The sequence below is a fragment of the Miniopterus schreibersii genome, assembly GCF_964146895.1.
Source record: "Miniopterus schreibersii genome assembly, chromosome: 21".
NCBI lineage: Eukaryota > Metazoa > Chordata > Mammalia > Chiroptera > Miniopteridae > Miniopterus > Miniopterus schreibersii.
This window is the reverse complement of record NC_138123.1, coordinates 3,882,550-3,902,433: the sequence shown is the minus strand read 5'-3', so window position 1 is coordinate 3,902,433 and position 19,884 is coordinate 3,882,550. Positions and strand designations below refer to the sequence as shown.

General features: G+C 43.1%; 1 protein-coding gene across 1 annotated transcript in view; it reads left to right on the top strand.

Moving 5' to 3' along the window:
- Positions 1-19,884, top strand: part of USH2A (usherin) — a gene marked incomplete at its 5' end in the record, with an annotated part of 301,919 nt that overhangs the window by 48,446 nt on the left and 233,589 nt on the right. The window contains 3 exons of the mRNA XM_081124187.1: positions 2,381-3,022; positions 9,176-9,359; positions 16,644-16,807. Of these exons, the coding sequence (XP_080980313.1) occupies positions 2,381-3,022; positions 9,176-9,359; positions 16,644-16,807 (990 nt within the window). The remainder of the gene's footprint in view (positions 1-2,380; positions 3,023-9,175; positions 9,360-16,643; positions 16,808-19,884) is intronic.

The window sequence follows — 19,884 nt, the reverse complement described above, 5'->3', positions numbered from 1 at the left end:
ATATTTGCATTTCTGTGATATAACACTAAAACAATTTCTTTATCTTTACGTAGATATACACACGTCATTTTATTCAGCTAGATCAGCATTTCATTTTAATTTAATAAAAGAGCGGAGAGGTGTGAGCGATGGTGTTACACGCGATTTCTCTGGGTTAGAGAAAGATTACATCAAAAATGTTAATGTAAGTTGCCCTGATGCATTTCAAACACACAAAAACGAACTTTCCAGAAAAGCTGTATCGCCGGCGTTTACACAGAAGCACACCTCTGTATAAGAGTTGCCTGGGATGCTGAAGGCATTCTAAGGCCTTTGAATTCAATTTCTGCGGCATCCTCCGTTCTTCAGTGTGAGATAGATGTTAAATTCAGCATGCGAAAACAAAAGTTAAAGAAAGGCCTTTAAAGACAATGAAACATTTACTTCTCTCCATCGATGGGATCTTTCTTATGAAGGTCAGATTCCAGAGCTTAAAGAAGGGAAAAAAAAAAAAAAATGTACTATTTACCTAGAATTTGTTAGGACCTCTCTACCATTTACGTATTTTACTGGTTGATCTAGATAGTTCTCTGCAGGAAAATATAAATTTAAGTACAAATATGAATATAGACATAGATATAGATATAAATAATATAAATCCATATATTTGAAGATGAAATCACCATTCTGATATCACTTCTAAATTTATTTCTGCACATTCAGCATGTTTAATAAGAATATAAACTCAGTCTCTATAAATATTTATTTTTTTCTAAGGGGATTAACAAGTAACCCTTCTTCAATCTTTACCTTGTAGATCAGAAAGAGCCCCCCCTCCACCCCAGAAAACACAAGAGTGTGTTGTACATGCTTCGGAAAGCAAACTGTTAGAGTTAACAAAACTGTTAAATCTCACTAACGATCCTATCACCAGGAAAATACATTAGCACCGATAATTTTATTAAAGTAGGTCATTCGTCTAGAATAGAAGGGGAGAAGCCTGCGAATTAAATGGCCAGCGCGCTAACTGGCCGCACTGGCGAACCCGCGCCATGCCCCGTAGGCCTCGGCGCCTATCGTTAGGAACAGATTACCTGTCAGGAATATGTATGGCATATTCAAATAAGCGCCGCGCATATTTTTAAAGCTGATGCGATATGAATCCATGTAGACCAATTTTAATAGTTCAAAATGAGTCATAATTCTTGTTAACAATACAGTTATTTTTAAAATTTGCAGCAGTAGTGGCCCTTTTTATTTTCTTTATTGAAATTAAATGATATGCCTTAGGTGGGCCATTCATCACTGCTAAAGAACTCGCCTTCCTCTGGAGTCGGACGTACACACACACATGCATTTCCTTCCCGTTTAGGAAATGCTTTTCTACCTGGGAGCTCCGGAGTGTGATTTTTGACTCCTACTGTAGTTTTCATTTTTTGGTTGCTATGAAATCTCAAAATAAATGTTTCCGTCCGTTCAACCCCACAGAGTCAGTTACTTAAATTCACGGATATTTGAAGGCCATCTAAAGAAAGTATTTTGTATCTCAACATTGACTACTCAATTTTTAAATTTTTTTTTTTTTTTGCCTTGGAATACTCTTTTTGGAACTAACCTAAGCGGTCGGAGATTTAGGTCTAGTTGATAAACCATTTTTCTCTGTCTGTGAAATGTATAGAAGCACTCCTTTAAGCAGAAGTAATCTAAACAGCAAAATTTATTTAGTGTTTAAAGAGGTATGTTCTGAATCATACAATATGACAAGCAATGTGAATGCTTCATGAGCCAAGGAGAGCATAATTTATATTAATTGAAAGTGATGAAATATAGGAGCGTATAAAAGCATTGAAATAAAAATTGCCCTGGATAAGTTTTATTTATATTAATTATTGAAATGTGTGATCCTTTTATCACCTTAACATTTTTAGGGGATTCTGATTTCTAGTAAAATAACTACGCATACTTCTGTATGGCTTTGAAAATGTACTTCACTCTCTCTACTGTGCATTTTTAAACAAACATGCTTTGTTAATATAAAATGAGTACAAATAATAGTCTTAACATAGTTATTAGTTTTATAATAATAGTTTTAATAGTCTCTAAAGAGAAGAGCTCTAGTATAGGTAATAGAGTTGGCACTGAGCATTTTCCTTTGCATTAATATACAAATAAAAGTTAATAAAGCACATTCCAAAACTAAAGTTGCATCCTCCCAATTAAGAATCGCCGTCATATTTGGAGCCCGCGATTAGCTCTCCCTGGCATTTCTTGGGAGAAAACGCTCCACGTTTGTCTGCATTAAACATCAGCAGCCTCGCTGCTGGGGCTTCGGCCACCTTGAGAGCGCCACTAGACTCATTTTCACAGTTTCACCTTTTTTTAACACAAATTTTATCTTTAGGGCTCCGATGTGATCATTGCGACATTGGCTTTAAATTCCTGCGGAGTTTGAATGGTGATGGATGTGAGCCCTGTCGCTGTCACCTCTACGGCTCCTTGAGCAAACTCTGCAACCCTCTTTCTGGGCAGTGTGAGTGCAGAAAAGAAGCCCGGGGACTTCAGTGTGACACCTGCAGAGAACACTTTTACGGGCTGGACGCCACCGGTTGCAAGGCCTGTGACTGCGACCCAGCTGGGTCCCTCCCCGGGACGGTCTGTGACGCCGGGACAGGGCAGTGCCACTGTAAGCCCAACGTGGGAGGAAGACAGTGTAAGGAATGTTTGGAGGGATACTTCTCCCTACAGCAAAATAGTTCTCTCCTCTGCCTGCCCTGTGACTGTGATAAGACCGGGACAGTGAATGGTTCTCTGCTGTGTGACAAATCAACAGGACAGTGTCCTTGCAAATTAGGAGTAACAGGTCTCCGCTGCCATCAGTGTGAGCCTCACAGGTACAATCTGACCACGGGCGACTTCCAAGGCTGCCGGATGTGTGAGTGCGACTCCTTGGGGACATCGCCTGGGACCGTGTGTGACCCAGCCAGTGGCCAGTGCCGGTGTCTGCCTCGTCGTGAAGGGAGACGGTGTGATCGGTGTCAACCAGGTAAGAGAGGAGTGTGCTACGTTTTCAGAGCACAGCGGCCTCCCCTCTTTACCCCATGTTGGGCGAGTCCCCTTGGTTACTCGTTTGTGACTCCTAAGAAGCTTGACCCCCAACATCCGTGTTGAGTTTATATCAATTATGCGGCACAGATACAACTGCTCGATTTACTCAGGACTAGGTGGCGTATTTGTCTGACCCTTTAGACGCATGCCAGCCGGTGACCTCTCACAATCGCGACTCACTTGTATTTAATTTCTCAACTTGAACTGAATCTTCCCGTAGCAACTGAAAAAAAAATCTAAGAGTGGCAAGAATGCATTTTATTTTCCAGAGAAAGGAAAACTTGAGTTGGTTATCATACAATGTCAGATATTCAGGCGAGGAACTGATTTTCTAACTAAAAATGACCAAATGTTGTGTTTTTTTTATTGGCTGTCCTGGCATCACGGAGAAACATCTAGAATCATTTTTAAATGCCATCAGTTTAGTAAAATAGGCCCCTGTTTAGTTCCACCCTGCTCTTCCTGTCATCTGTGTCCTGGTTGAAAGAAAGATAAACCCTGTTGGCTTCCTCCGTGATTTTAACTAAAATTTTGTTTTCTTGATGACACATTCACCCCACTGAGATGATACACGCCCACATCCCCCGCTTGTCTGACAACTGTCCTAACTGTTGTCCTGTCGGCCAAAATCCTGAGCCTCTGACACGGACCATGATACAAATTCAGGAGGGCGACTGGCCTGCTGGGAAAGGTGGGACTCCTGTCCCGTTTTGCATGACAAGGAGGCCAGCTTCTCCTTTCTTTCTGTTGAGGTTGGTGAGTGTGACAAGTAAATCCAAGGAGACAAGAAGGAATTGATGAGCAGTTAATTCTTTTTTGAGATAAAAGTGTCAGAAAACAATTGGAACTCGCTTCAACGTTAAGGAGGCTGGGTTATCTGATACCCCACAAAGCCAGGCCGGGGGCATTTGTTCCCCTTTAGCTTTTGCTCAGGTTGCTCAGAGCTCTGTCCCAGGCCCACAGAGCCGCGTCCCCGTAGTGGGCACTTCACATGTATTAAGCGAACGATTACATTTAAGAACCACCTCAATGGCATTCTCCTCTCTTTAGGCCTGGGCACCGTGAGCACCCCTTGAATGACACAGACATCGGGGGGATATGATGTTTGATCCTGCAGGGGAGGAAAGAAAATTATAGCTTAGGCACCTAATGCATTTTTTGGACAAAACAAGACATCCTGTGCACATACATGTAGCTTATGGAAAGGTCAGCGTGGGTGTGTAGATATTTCTCTTTTTGTGTTCGGTCCTGCATTATTTTTAAAAGAATAGTTTGTTGATGTTTAGAGAGAGAGGAAGGGAGAGGGAGAGAGATGGAAGCATTGATGGGAGAGTGCAACATCGGTGGGCTTCCTCCTGCATGCGCCCTACTGGGGATTAAGCCCAGAACCAGGGCAGGTGCCCTTGACCGGGGATGGAACCAGCAACCTCTTGGCACACAGGAGGACTCTCAACCGACTGAGCCACACAGGCCAGGGCTGGCCCTGCATTCTTATAGCTTCATCAACTATGTCGAATTTGTCTCTTACTGTTAAATTTATGTAGAAAAACAGAGCCCCCTTGTCTTGAAGTATCTCTATCATAATCGGATGCTCTAAGTAGCCTGAAATGCATGTCTGGGATCTTTCATTCCCTGTCTTTAAACACATGGGGGAGACCAGTCACAGGCTGCTGGGGGGCACGGGGGGGCACCAGGCCGCTGTGTGAGCAGTGGGGCACGGAGGGGTGAGCCGGCAAGGCTCAGGACTCCCGCCTGCCTTCCTCATCTGTAATTGTAAATATCATTGGCCTGTAGGAGACGGCTGCACATAGATTCCTGTCCCACTTTCTTAAAAAACATTATTAAGGAAGGTGCATGTAATGAAACCTCATGTATTATTAACCTAACCTTACTGGGATGTACAAGGAAGAGCCTTAATTCAGCTGAAATTTATAGGCAATTTGTTAAAGCAGCAGCGCGCATTAGAAGGCACATTAGAGCCACATCGGTTTTAATATGCCATTCAATAACTTGAGCAGAGGTTAAAAATGCTGCTTAACCTCCATTAAGTATTTTTAAAATGCCCTAATTTAAAATTATTTGGAGTGTGTGTACGTATATGAATGTACACAGACCCACGCTAATAAATACAGCACTGAAGACACGTTCCCCGTGCGTCTTTCCAGAGCCGGGTGACCCCGGGACGTTCAGCTGCAGGCACTTAGTCGGAGGCCGGGCCGGGAGAGCCAGGCAGGGATGTCAGGGCATCTGGAGCCCGTGACCCACCCGTGTCCTTGAGGACGAGAGGCAGTGAGGGTTTATGGAGGACTCTGCGGCTTCGGAATAAAATAAAGGCTAATTTATAATGGAAACAGCTTCTTATGACACGTTTTGTGCTAATAGGACCATTCCTCACGCTCTCTCCTCGGGTATTTGCTTTTGGTTTTGTTTTATAATTCGCGCAGACTGTTAGGAAGGAAAAGCAAGTCTCTGGGTTCACGAAGGGAAGCGCAGGGCATGGTCAGTGGAATCGGAACTGGACGCCTGATGATATGCCAATAAAGATCGGAGCACCGAAGTTGAGATTCGGTGAAGCCACACGGCCTCGTGTTTGGCGAAACAGCTTTCTAGATTAACCTGCTTTTCCCAGGGAGATAAGTGAGACTTTGGATAAGAGACTCCTCCTTAATACCCTCCAGGAGGGAACCTGTCCTGGGTAACAAGGACCATAATCTTAGCACATCGGGGGGCTGGGGGTAGAAATCATTAACAAATCATTATTTAAAGTGCCTGACTCATATACTTTTCCTCTGGGCCAGGCCACCGTCACTCTCAGAACTCAGGGATTTATGTTAACCGCTTTCCTTTTCAGCGTTAAAGGGATCGCCTCCTGTTTTGAGGGGTAACAGATACCCACCCATCCATCTACCCCTCCATCCATTCAGCCTCCCATCCATTCCGCGCATATATCCCTGTGCTTTGATAAACATCTATTGGATAAATTACTATGTGCCGGGGAGCATGCTGTATGCTGATGTAAGATACACAGTCATAAATATATTAAGGTTTACGGTCTGGCGGGGGACACTGACTTGCCCAGAAATATCACGGTGTGACTAGTGCAGTCTTGGAAATGTACAGTAGAGAAAAGTAGAAAAGAAAACAGGCTGATTACCTCTTCGAGCATTAATGGGGGAGATATGGAAAACTTACATGAGAAGGTGATTTCTGAGCTGAGTTTTACAACTAAATACAAGTTGGCAAGATCGTCAAGGAGAGTAGAGCAGTCCGGGAAAACCAGGAGCAGGGAATTTAAGAAGCGTATTTCGATCAACTGAAGAAGAGCTTAGAAAAACCTTTTAGAGAAGAGAAATTATACCTTTCAATGGATGCTCTTAATATCTATGTATGCATTTATTGATGTTTGTTCGGATCTGCGAATGATGATCTTAGCATTATTTTTCTATGCAACTACCCGATGGAGGGAAATGATCAGGGTCTCAATTTGAAGATTAGCATCACCTACCGTACTTGATTCTGAAAATATTGATTTGTAAAACCGTTACGAAGATAGTCTATTGTTGCCTGGTGCCGGGGAGCCGCAGATTCCTCCCTAGACTTCCCTTAATACCATGTCCATTCTCTGGCTTTACACCGAGAGTCGTTTCTCCTAAATGGCGTGTAATTAGTGCTTAGCCTGGGCCCTGCCCTCCTTTTCTGAATAGGGCCTGGAGGTTAAACTGGTTTCCTTCCTCTCATTTCAAGACCTCAGTAAAGCCTAGCGGTATTCATGGTCCTCGGGAGGGACATTGCTGGGAAATGGGCTCTCCTTTTATGCCCAAGACAGGTAGTGTGTTGTGCAAATAGCCACTACAGGAGATAATACCAGCTGCCTTGCTAATCACGTTGAACTCTCAGGATTCTGAAACTTTCTCCAAGACAAAGCCACGCTGTTTTATGATACGGGCGACTTCTTTTGCTTTATCTGCAAAACGCATTGTTGCCCACAGGAGGCTAGTCTTGCTTGGGACCAGGGGTTAGCGGAAATAAATGAAACCGGGGACAGCCGTAAACTCGAGTGGGCCGATGTGGGCCGTCGACATGTAAACTCGCAGCACTGCATAAGGCAGGGTAATGTCATCATCCCAGTGGCTGTGTTTCATTTTAAGTAGGTGGCCCAAAATCCTTCATGGAGAGAAATCCCAAAAAGATCAGAAACGCAGCTCATGGAAGGAGATCAGAAACGCACTGAGTGAAAGAAAAGAAATCCAGGCCAGTTATCTGTAAGCTGCACTCAGGAGTCGAAGCTTAAGGGGGGAGGAAGGGGAAAGTGTCGTTTTCTGTAGCTGGAAGTCATAAAAGGAAAGCTAATGGTCTAGAATTAGGCACATTCAGGTGCGGAGGGAAGTGATCATTGAACAGGAAGGTACCTGAGTCATCCTAATTAGAACTGCTTAAAAATAGGGCGACTGAAATACTGGTGGGATTAACCTTTGGAATCATGCTCCTGAGAGGAGGGAAATTAAGCCCGGACCAATTCCAAAGTAATCTTTTCCCCGAAGCTCTACCTCTAGGTTGCTGCCTCCCTAGGAGTTTAAATACCCTTTTTGTTCTCTGTTTGTTATCTCCGGTTTTCTCTTTGTTCTCCGAAACTTGGGCAACCCAGCCTTCTGCACCAAGAAGTACCCCCTTGTCCTCACAGGGTTATCTCACAGGTCATTCCTTGTGTAAAACCATCCTTCATCGTTCTAGAATTCTCTGTGGCTCGAAGCTGTCGCAATGAGTCTAAATTGATCCTGCTCCGAAGTGTCTGTGCTAATGTGTAATTTATCCGAACTGGAGAGCTGTTAGTAGGTTCACGGGCCTAAGGGCCTAGGTATCTTCCCGGGAAATAAAATACGTAGACTCACGGCCTCAGTGATACGGAATCGGAAATAGAAGTCTCCCAAATTTGTGAAAATTTGCCCTGATCGACGTGGCCCTGCACTGCTCCCGGGAACACATCCAAGGCACATTGCTGTCGGGGGATGCGGAGGCGCCGTGACGGGATCTAGTTGTAAACTGCAGCAAAAATGACAGGGTGAGGTCTTTCCAACGGAACGGCACACATTTGGAGCCTCTTATTTTTAATTCTCATTGAGCACGATTTTTCTATTTTACTATTCCTGAAGCTTTCGAAGGGGAGACCGTGCAGGACCGTGGAGAAGATCAGCAAACTGATTGGCGACGGTTGGGCAAGAATGGCGTCTGGTTGAGATGCCGGGGTTCGAATCTGGGTTCTGCCATTTGTTAGCTCTATCATTTTACGGAACTGTTCATCTTTCCGATGTCCAGTTTTCTAATTTATGTAACAGACATGATAACAATACCCGAATTACTAGCATTGCTGACAGAACTAAATGAGATCATGAATATAAGGCTCTTCTCGTAGCCTCGGATATAGAGGGTGAACTATGAAAAACTCGGAGGCAGCTTTAACTAGGGAGGTGGCATCAGGGATGGAGAGTAGATTAAAGTTTTTAGGGTCAGTAGCCTTTGACTTGGTAACTAGCCAAGGGAAGGGAAGGGGAAGGGGAAGGGAAGAAGGGAAGGGAAGGGCTTAAGGGTTGCCGGTTTTAGCAAAATACAGGATGCTCATTTAAATTTGAATTTCAGATTATTTTTTAAATATAAGCAAATATCAGGTGGGACATACTTTTACTTAAAAAGTAATTGTCATTGTTCATTCGAAATTCAACCTTAACCAGGCATCTTGTATTTTATCTGGCCGCCCTTGCGCCTCGCAAGGATGTTTCGGGGTTCTAGGATGAGCATCCGAAGAGATGGAGGTGCCACTTTTAAAAATGAAGATTAAAGGGAGAACTGAAGTTGTTTTCAAATGCCCTGAATTTTAGGTGCATGGGAGACACCAGGGACAATGCCAGTTACTGACTTAGCCTTTCTTTGGTGACAATTGACACACTAGCTAAGAACAGCTCTGAGCACATCTGTACTGGGACTTAGTTTTGTGCCCCTATAGAGTGCCCCGTGTTATATGTAATCAAAATACTATCCTTTAAATAAAAGACTGGCTAGGAAGTATATAGAAATTCTTTTCATTTTTTTATTTCAGGTTTTTATATCTCTCTGGGCAATGCCAGTGGCTGCCTGCCCTGTTCGTGCCACACAGCTGGCGCAGCTCATCACATCTGTAACAGCCGAACCGGCCAGTGCGTCTGCCAAGATGCTTCCACCGCGGGGCTGAGCTGTGACCGCTGTAAGGACCTTTACTTTGGGTTTGATCCTCACACCGGAAGGTAAATATTTATAAGGATTAATAATTAACTATTTTTATTTAATTATATTTGCAATGACTTTTTTTTTTTAGCCAGCAGTGACTTTTTTGGCAGTATCTTTTGTAAAATGCAATATTTTCTGTCTTCCTTAGTTGGTTGATGTAATTTTGACTCTTTGTCGTCTGCATTTATCAAATATAGTGGTAGTATTTAAATATTCCCTTGAGTTCCAATGTATGGGTTACTATACATTGATAGATATACCCAATATTAGGGGCCAGGAATATTTAACATGATAAAATCCCTTCCCCTCAAAGAACTTACAGTTTCGATGTGGAGAAAGACAGGTAAAGAAATATCCCTAGAAGAAAACACACACACACAATATAAGGGACAGAATAGGTGGCATATATATATATATATATATATATATATATATATATATATATATATAGTTTTATGTGTCCCCCAAATTTATTGCTTATTTATAAATTTACTGCATCCATTTATGTTGCCCTTGCTCTTCTAATTTAGATATAAAGACTGGCTGATAAGAAACAAACCTTTGTATTCGTTGATAGGATTTCTCCCTTGGTGTGTAAAGTACGTTCTGAAAATAAATTAACCACTTTTCAAAGTCACGCCGTCTTTAATGTTCTTCTCATTTCCTATTTATCTGGGCATTTACTTTCATGCATTTGTGTTCATTGCTGTATTTTTGAAGATGAGCTGGAATGCTAATTCCATGTGGATTTCTTTTTCTCCTGATTAGGTTATAAATTTGTCTAGGGTTGGGACTCTACCTTTAATTCTTCAGTGTCCCTGTCTCCAAGCAACTAGTATTGTGTTTCTCAAAGACCGGTCAGATCTGTTTCTCAGTGCGTGTGTGTACATGTGTGTGTTCATGATATAACTGCTAATTATTCAAGGCTTGAGATTATTGGTTCCTTTTCAACACACTGCCCCCTGCTGCCTGCCTTTGGCCCTAATATTCTTCATTAACACCTCCCTTAGAGTGTGGACAGGGTGACGGGTTAAATTATTGAAAAAGAACTCAGTTTATTTGGATTTCTACTAAAATTCAGTGTGGTTTTAAAAAGAAACTTTACCAAGATATTTAAAATATTTATTAAAATGTTTTCTGTTCTTATTACATATATATATATATATATATATATATATATATATATATATATATATTTTTTAATCCATGCTGTTACCGTTGGTATATCGTTCGGTCAGTCTAAGAGCATTATTACCACTTCTCGGCCTTTTGGCAAAGTCCGAGGGTCTAGGAGCATCACTTCTCGTTTCATCATCCCCTTCTTCACAGGACCAGCAAAACCCAGGGCAGCCTGCTGTCTCTGGTCCCCCACATGTACAGGCCTGACTTGCCACAGGGGTCGGTTGATCATGATGACTCCATTGGTCTCCCTCCCTCAGCATCTCTCACCTACAGCTTTAGCGTAATCAAATGCATCTCTTTTTCCGGTTGGTCGCTAATTAATTCAGCAAAAACCACAGGAATCTCATCATTTTCGCTACTCAGGCCTCTAGACTTCTGGGTCACCCTTTGTACGGGCGCTGGGACAGTGCCCTGCTGTCTCTCTTCCTTGTGGTCCCCATCGCGTCCTGAGAAACACACTCCTCCTTGCCCTGTACCGCGCTGTTTTCATGAGTATAGTTTTGTAATATGCTTTGACGTCAGGGAGGGTGATGCCTCTAGTTTTGTTCTTTTTGTTGAACCCGTGCTTTGCAATTTAAAATAACTGTAGGACTTTCTAAAACTTAAGAAAGACCAGGAAAGCCATGTACCTGACTCTTCATATCCAGGTGGCAGGCAGAGAGAGGCATTGCCCCATGCAGTGTATTTAAAGGACCAGTGAAAGATGAGAGTAAACTGATGTCAGGGTGCTTCTTATGACTCACGGTTTTTCAATGTGCCAGTTATTTTATTGACCTACCTATTTCTTAAAATTATCTCTTCCGTTGCCTTCCAAGATCTTACTCCTGTGATTTGTTCTTCTCTCTCTTTGGCTGATTACCCCCCTTCAGTGTGCATACCTACATCTATGATGTCACTCAGTACATACATGTTCGTGACGCTCAGATATGTTGTTATCTATTCAGATCTCCGTCATGGCCTCTAGCTGTCTCTTGAGTTTTAAATTTAAATGTCCCTCATGCCTCCCATTCTTAATCGAGCCAACACCGAACTAATATTTTACGTTACTTTCCTCACCTCCTACGAAAATAGAAATATACAGTCTCATGCCATCTCATGCCTTCATGATCTTGGAAAAAGGGACATAAACCTTAAAATCACCATTCAGGTCCGCACCACCCACTTGTGAGTGGGCTCAGGAGGCCCCCAGATGGGGCAGGATGGGCTCTGACGTTGAGCACAGGCTGCCACTGAAAGGAGCCACCATATATAATGCAGCTCCTCTGAAAATAATAGAAGGAACAAAGCCCCCTCCTGACCAGAGGGGGCCCAAGAAACCCAGGGGGACGTGTCCCTGGTTGAATCAGTCACAGGGAATGGCTGTGCCGCGAGTTGACCTTCTGTCCCACGGACGGATTCTCCTGTCGCTTTCTGTTTCAACATTGATGATCCTCCGAGAAGAAATCCTCTAGCCCAGAAGGTCACGGGGGAAGATATTTTAAAATGTGACAGTGAGAATCGCTTGAGTTTATACTTCTGCTCTCATTGAGAAGAGATAAAAATGCATTTTATTCTTTTTATGATTTTCATTCCTTTCCTGAGTGATACTGGCGGCTCTTCGTGGACCTCTGGTTGCTATTATGAATATATACTAACAATGACTCTTCTGAAAATGTGTGCAGAGGTGGCCAAAATATATGAGATTCCATCTAGTATAAGGAAATTCTATTTCCTGGACAGAAAAAGTCACTCGCTGTCTAAATGTACACAGACATGCAGCAAAGGAAAATAACCATCTGTGCCCTGGTGGTAAACTTTTTTTCCAAAAAAGAAAGACAGTAAGCGAAAATCAGTCGAGTACACCTCCAACCAGGCCCTGTGGCAGGTGCCTGCAGGCGTAAGTTTATTTCATTACTTTCTAGACTTCTACAGTGGATTATGAATATTTTATTGCTAAGCAAGGAGAAGATCCAAGTATCATGGTATCTCCCCACCGATTTGGAAAATAAGTGGACTTTCTCTTCTGCTTTTTCACATATTTTCGGGGGGTCTCATTTCACCCCTCCAGGAAATTTATTCATATTCTTCCCTTCTCCGCAACGTGCACGGCTGTGTTTCTTATATTTTTCTCTCGGCTTATTTGTTAAACTCTTTTTATACTCCCAAGGGCGAGATCAATTAAATAAAATAGGCTCTGCCCCTACACTACAGTAGCAACGAACAGAAACGCGCCCAAAACAGCAACGAGCTGAGCAACCGCTCGCCGGGTTTCGTCCGGGTGGGTCCCGGGTCAGATGTTACCTGTCCCAGAAAGGGGACACGGATTTAAAAAGCCGACTCAAGGGCAAGCGTCGCTTCATTTACCTCTGACACGCAAAGCGAACATGATTTAACCAGTATCGAAAACAATGAAGAAAAAAAAAACAAAGTCTGCCCACTGCAAAATCAATAAAGCAAAAAATAAGTGTATCGTATGTGTCTAAACCAAGCACAATGGGACAAAAATGGGCCACCTTCCCCTCGTCTCCGTGGGTAGTTAATACCCAGACGTGACAGTGCAGCGCCAGGCACTGTCCTCACGTCGACCTGTACCTGGGATTCCTCCGTCCCACGGCCCCTGGGACTGCTCCCGATTATCCGCTACCCACCGATCCTCTCACACAGCAGCATCCGCAGATCGCAAGCCCCAAAGGCTTCTTCTCTCTTCAGTTATTAGTTGTATTTTGTCTTTTTTTTTTTTAAGCTTCAAAGGGCCAGATGTATCCCTGCGTGTCTCTTACGAGCTGACATGCATTGAACTGTAATTTTCCTTAAATAGCGGGGATCTGGGGTCTCGGCTGGCGAGGGAATTTAAGGCCCAGGCTTCTCAAGCACACAGCAAGTTAGAATGTCCTGGCGACCAGGTTAGTGTGGGGTTTACTGCAGACTTTGTCCATCTGAACCCCAATCTCGAACTGCTTATAATGTGACACCCTCTCCTGCTGTGCCTTTCCTGTGTCCCCCCTCCCCGATTTGCCTGGTTTATTGCTATTTTAATGTTCGGCGCAAACATCTCCAAATTCCTCTTCATCTGCCATTCCCTGCCCCCCGATTAGATAGCTGCCCCTTTCCCATGCCTTTGAAGAGCCTACCCACATCTTTATTAATGCTCTATTTTTAATTTTTTTTCAATTTCTCACTAGACTGTGAGCTCCTTGAGGACACGGGCAACTCTATCTTACTCATATTTATGTCTCCAGTGTTCATTCCAGCTCTGGGTGATCATTGGCCCTCAGTGAATGGTTTTTATGTCATTTAATACATGGACATCGATTTGATGGTACCCCCGAGTTGAGGCCCCAGACAGAAGAGACGCATCCAAAGAGCAATGCCAATAAAGATCTGTACACCTGGCGCCTGTCCCTGGACCCCCGAAAGTAGCTCTTCAGCAGACGGTGACACCCCTGACAGTGAGATGCATTATGGAAACACACCCCTTTCCTTGGTAGTGATGTTCCTGCAATCGTTAAGAAGTAGGATAACTCTTTCTCTTATCGTTTGCCTTCCTGGGAAGTAAAATAGATGAGATTTGTGATTTAGGAGACAGGGGCCAATTAACTTCCTTCCCATTGTGTCCAGTAAACGCCGAGGCCCACTCGGAAATCTCCTAGCCAGACTATGGCAGAGATTAGCAGAGCTTTCCTCCTGCTTTGTTTACCATAATGAACTGGTCAATAAACATCACAAATTGTTTATCTATATAAATCTTGACAGATTACTCTTTATGAAATCCACTTAGCAAGTGAGGTTTTCCCATAAGGATGAAAAATGAAGATTTTAAACAGATTGTGGGAGAGCTCCGGCTACACCGGGAGAGCCCGTGTAATAAAGGTTTCTTTATATTAATATTACAGAAACCATTTATCCTGGCAAAATCAATATCACAGTCCATCTTAGTTTGCTGTTTCTCTTTCAAAGCTTAAAACGTCTCCCCTTTTATTATGTATAATTCTGTTTTAATAAACGTGAAATATATTTCATTTAGGAGGTGCTCTCGAGGAGTGGTAACTTATAAAATGACATCAGGCTTGTAGCTTATTTGCTAAAGAGTCTTGGAAACGTTTAAAATTGTATTTGAGTGGCTGAGAAATTTACAGGAATCATTTTACTTAAGCCTTAATTACCAACTTATCCCCAGCGTCCTTTGGGCTGGAAACGCACTATAATATTCAGAAAGTCTCCCGTGAACTCCATTCAGAGAAAATTCCCTCTTACTGAAGTCAAGCAATTATAACAAGTCAGATAAGTGAGATACAACAATGGCTTGGATAAGAGACTATAAAGTCAGGCATAGTCACATTTAATTACTCAAAACAACGGCGTGCCTTCCTGAGAAGCGATTTATTTATTCCATTTAGATTGGGAACGTAATGCCCCATGGATATCGACAGAGCTGACTTAGAGCTGAGCGGGTGGCTGGCAGAAAATAGAGGAGCGCCGAGGAAAGGAATTAGGCCGCACGCTGGAAGCCCATCCTCTAAACGTACTGTATATAAAATGAGTGCGACCGTCTCATGAGTGAATGGTAATAAAAACCGAAATACTCAAGAGATACTTATTCATGAGTGGTGTGGCGATAAATACAGCGCTGGGAGGGAGAAGAGTGCCTCATATTGCTGCTTCTTACCAATGGCACATAGAAAGCCGACAGGCAACATACTCTTAAGTAATAGTGTCCAGCCGGTGTGGCTCAGGGGTTGAGGCCCATCCTGTGCACCAAGAGGTCACCGGTTCGATTCCCGGTCAGGGCACAGGCCCTGGGTTGTGGGCTCGATCCCTAGTAGGAGGCAAGCAGGAGGCAGGCGGTCCATGACTTTCATCATTGATGTTTCTCTCTCTCCCTCTCCATCCCTGTCTCTCTCAAATTAAAAAAATATATTAAAAAAAAAAATATATATATATATATATATATATATATATATATACACTCTAAGTAATAGCATATAATGAAATTAAGAGCAAAGGAAATATTTTGTTGCTTCTAGAATTCCATTTTAATTTCAATGCCTAGTTTCCCAATCCTGAAGTAGCCTAAACACTTCTATTTGAAATGGAGTTCGGACGCAATGTAAATATAAAGGACCGAATATAGTTGCTTGTAGGAAAATGTCCTTTTATCACGACATAAAAAGGGCAGACTACAGTATAGTGGTTTTCAGGAGAAGCTGTCCCTTATTTATTCCCTAGGTGACATTAGTCCATAAAACAAATTTGCAGCTGACTTATTTAGAAGCCTCAGCTTTTATCAGCCTTTTTAAGGGTGTTGAATGATTACCCAGGAGATCACACCAGAAAGTGGCAGAGGGTGAAGGAGCTCTATCCCTCCAGCCTCTTCACGAGGAAATGATAGGCGGGTCCATCATGTTACTTGATTTTTACCAGCAACTTTGGGCCCCAAGAAATTTAAGCGGACTTCGTGAAGCTCTCCCATCATATTTCTATAATTAATGTCTTTTCATAGATGAGAGTAATGCTCCGCTCCCCAACCATTCTACATAAGTGAGTTCGGTACATAAAATGTAAAAGGAAATATCACATTTATTAAGGCACTGTCAGTGTTGGAACGTGCCTCCCCCAAACTCTTTTCTTAGTGAAATTCAATCTTTATAAAACCCAATCTAGGATTTCAAGATTTTTAGGGAAAACAGTGATTATTGCACCCAGTTTTCTATTTCACAACTTTCTAGTTTCTTGAAAAGGTAATTTTTTTTGGGGGGGGGCACCTAATCTTAATTTTTAGCCATCAGGAAAACTGCTTTTGTGAGAGAGCAGAATTCACCGTACTCTTAATTCAATAGCTGGATTTAAAATAATCCATAAGATGTATTGCGGCCCATGAGAAAGCAAGGTTCTATTTTTTTGCCATGAATTACTTTACAAAGAGGAGGCTTCACAGAGGTTTTATCATAAGCAGCATTTTGATATATATATTTTTTCTGTTTTGTTTTATTTCGTGTTGGTTTGTTTAACTCAAGCACACTTTTCAGCACGTTGGCTGGAACAGGCCATACGATCCCGCACCAATAGATGCCTGTGACGTGCCCTGTGAATTATTAACCAGGACGCTCTTGTCCCTGATGCTTTATTTCTCTTGTTTTCAGATGCCAGCCTTGCAATTGTCGTATCTCGGGAGCCTTGAACGAAACCTGTCACTTGGTCACGGGCCAGTGTTTCTGTAAACGATTTGTCACCGGCTCCAAGTGTGACGCTTGTGCTCCCGGCGCAAGCCACTTGGATGTCCACAACCCGTGGGGCTGCAGCAAAAGTAAGTGACCCCTGGCTCCGAGCTGGTGCCTGAAGTAACATCACACATGGGAGAAGTGTCTGCATTGTCCCTGTGTGCTGGGAACCCTCCAGAAGGGCTTAGGTACAACGCAGAGAATTCCGGTGAGAAATATAAAAAATTACAATAAACGAAGCTTGTGCTCTGTTTCCTCGATCGGGTCATGGAAAATGATGATATGATTATATTAGTAGTTGGAACTATCCAGTGGTTTGTTGAAATAGCATCACTAAGAAGATGACCAAAGTCCTGGTTTTCCCCAAAGTGAGGGACTTTCAGTGTAAAAATCAGGACGTTACTGGTTAAGCCAAATGACTGCTCAGCCCTCCACACAACAACATCGCCAGGCAGTTTGCTCCAACCAATGGAAGATTTATACCTTATTATGAGCTTCATGTCCTTCCATCCCACAAATTTCATGGGCTCTATGCTGCTATTTGGTGTTTATTGGCATCGTGGCAATTACCATTTTCGTTATTGATCACAGCATATTACTAACTCCCGCATTTGACACCCTTTCATAGCTCCTTTCACTTGCGCTAGTTGTTTAGACATCTCCCATGTTTCTCGTGCTAACTCTTGGCAGCCAAAGCTCATATCCTAGTACCTCTTGACTTCTCGACAGTTCCTTGAATTGAGCCCACCCGGTGCCCTGCGGCCCCACAGTATCATAACACATCCATGGATTCTCTGTGGTTGCTTCAAGACCAGGCGTCCTGGCCTTTGGCAGCCTTCGTCAGGAATGCCTGCCGAGAGCACACAGTAGGGAGCCTCTGCAACACGCTGCACAGGGCATATTGTCCTCAGAGTGTCCTGAGAGGGTCATGAGTCACAGTGCTAGGAAATGCCACCAGCCTGGTCCCTACAAGTCGCCGTGAACACGCAGGCCTGGGACTGTGCTATCGGTATCCGAGGAAGGGAGAGAGAAGGAACAGCAGCTGTGCTGGATTTTGAGACAGTGAAAGGCAGGGAGCAGCTAAGATTAAGACGTATTTAGATTTTGCGCCTGTGTAGCTCATTTCCAGTAGCCTGCGTTTTATTGGTGCCTCTAGATTTTAGTGTCAATACAACTCTGTAGATGTTTGTGCCACTCTTGAGAAAGGACCGTCATGACCGGCTGTGTATGAGCATTTAATTAATATTTGTTATTCATTGATGAGCTATAGAATCCATTGATTTGAATGCAACGTGAATTCCGGCGTATGGCGTTGGGTGTCAGCTGTGGATCGTCATTGAAGTAGGATCGTCACAGCCTTAGGTACAATGTTCCAAATCTTAGCATATTTGGTTGGTTCTGCCACACCTTTTGGGTGACAATACTGGCATCAGCTGCCCTTCTGGCTACGGCCTAGGAATCCCACCTCGGGCAAACCGGGGAGCCTGGGCCCTGGGCACTGGCCTACTTTTCTGAGTCGTGGAAGACACTTCATGTTAAGTCTTTTCTTCTCTGAGCTAAACATTCTTGATCTTTTCCAATGCTTCCACTTTTGAATAATTTTGCAAAAACATTCATATTCCTAATTATTCTTCCCTGGACACACTCATTTTGATTTCTCTCTTTAAAACTGTGATCTTTAGTGCTGGGCATCTATCTCCCTTCAACTGTCAGCGGTTGCTGTCGCTGCCGTTTTAGGTTTGCGTTTAAGAGAACTTGCAGAACACTGTGCAAAGTTGGAAGCTCAGGATCCGCAGAGGTAAACATTCATGAAAAAGAAATCAGACAGGATTGCTGCCTTCAGAGGAGCTTGACGCATTGAATGGGGGGCTCAGAGGACTGCTAACTGGGGGGTGCACGGGAAGGGAGCCTGCTTTCCTTCCTGCTCCTTCTGGAGTTTCACATGGTCCTTGCTTTTTGATCCTAGCACAGCCAGCTTCACAAAGACCTGGTGCCATTGGAAGGAACGTAGTGCTATCTATTGTTGGAACTGTGAACTACCGCGGCTCAGGCTTTGCTCTCAGCCCCACAGATGTCAGGGATGTGCTTGCCTGGGGAATGCCAATGCGTCATGGTGTTTTTTTTCTCCACAGTTTGGGGACTGTGGGATTATAACTATTATCTTTTCCATGTCCTTAGAGACCGCTGACGATAGTTTGGCAATAGTGTCTGTGATTTTTTTTTTTTTTTTATGATGGGGATTTGGCGTAGGAATCCTGAGATACAATTTTCAGAGAGCAGGAGAATTGATTTGATTTCAAATGAAGTCGTTAGGCCCTGTCTGATAACATGCTCTCTGTTTGTGTGATTTACTTCTTGCCTCTCCGTGTTTGTTTTATGCTTTTAAAACGACAGCCACCCTCCTTGCTGGGAGGGACAGATGAAAACAGGCTTTGATAGGTCTGCTGTCTGTAAACTTTCCTAGCCGGTGACAGGCCAGTTTGCAAATTCCAAAGGTGAAAAAGAGATTTAAAGGTGACTAGTGAGAGTGTATCTAGTTTGAATTATTGGATTGATTTGTTTCTGTACATGACCTTTTAAGTTTTCTTGAAAAGATGAACGGTTTTAAGAAATAAGGGAACACAGCAACCTGGATCTTCCAGTCTTATTTAATGAGGCCTGAGTAGGGCGTGTTTCTCTGAATGGAGGGCGGGTTAGGCATCGTGTTAACCTGGTGGGAAAGTGTCCTTAGCAAATTTTTAGATGTTGTTTTTCTCTGTTATGTTTGTAGGGAAAAAGTGAAAGCTTACTCTGAAAACGGTGCATGTTTATATTATACAAAGTATTCCTAAGATAGTGCAATGAATGCCCTTATGTGCCTGATAGGAGCAATCATATTACCTCTAACCACTGCTGCACCTCTAACAGGTGCTGGCGTAGTCACATAGTACCTTCAGATTGTTTCTTGGTAATATTTGGACACTTAGCATTCATAACAGCCATCGCTATTTGGTGGCCAACCATTAACTTTTTTTACACTGTGCTCCGAGAAGCAAGCTGAGGCATTTTGTTTAATGCAACGGAAAACTTCCTTTGCAGAAACCCCCCCAAATCATGCTACTTGCATCTCAAGTGTCAATGGACCTTATTTGTGTCAAATTTTAAATTGATTTAATAGAAAATT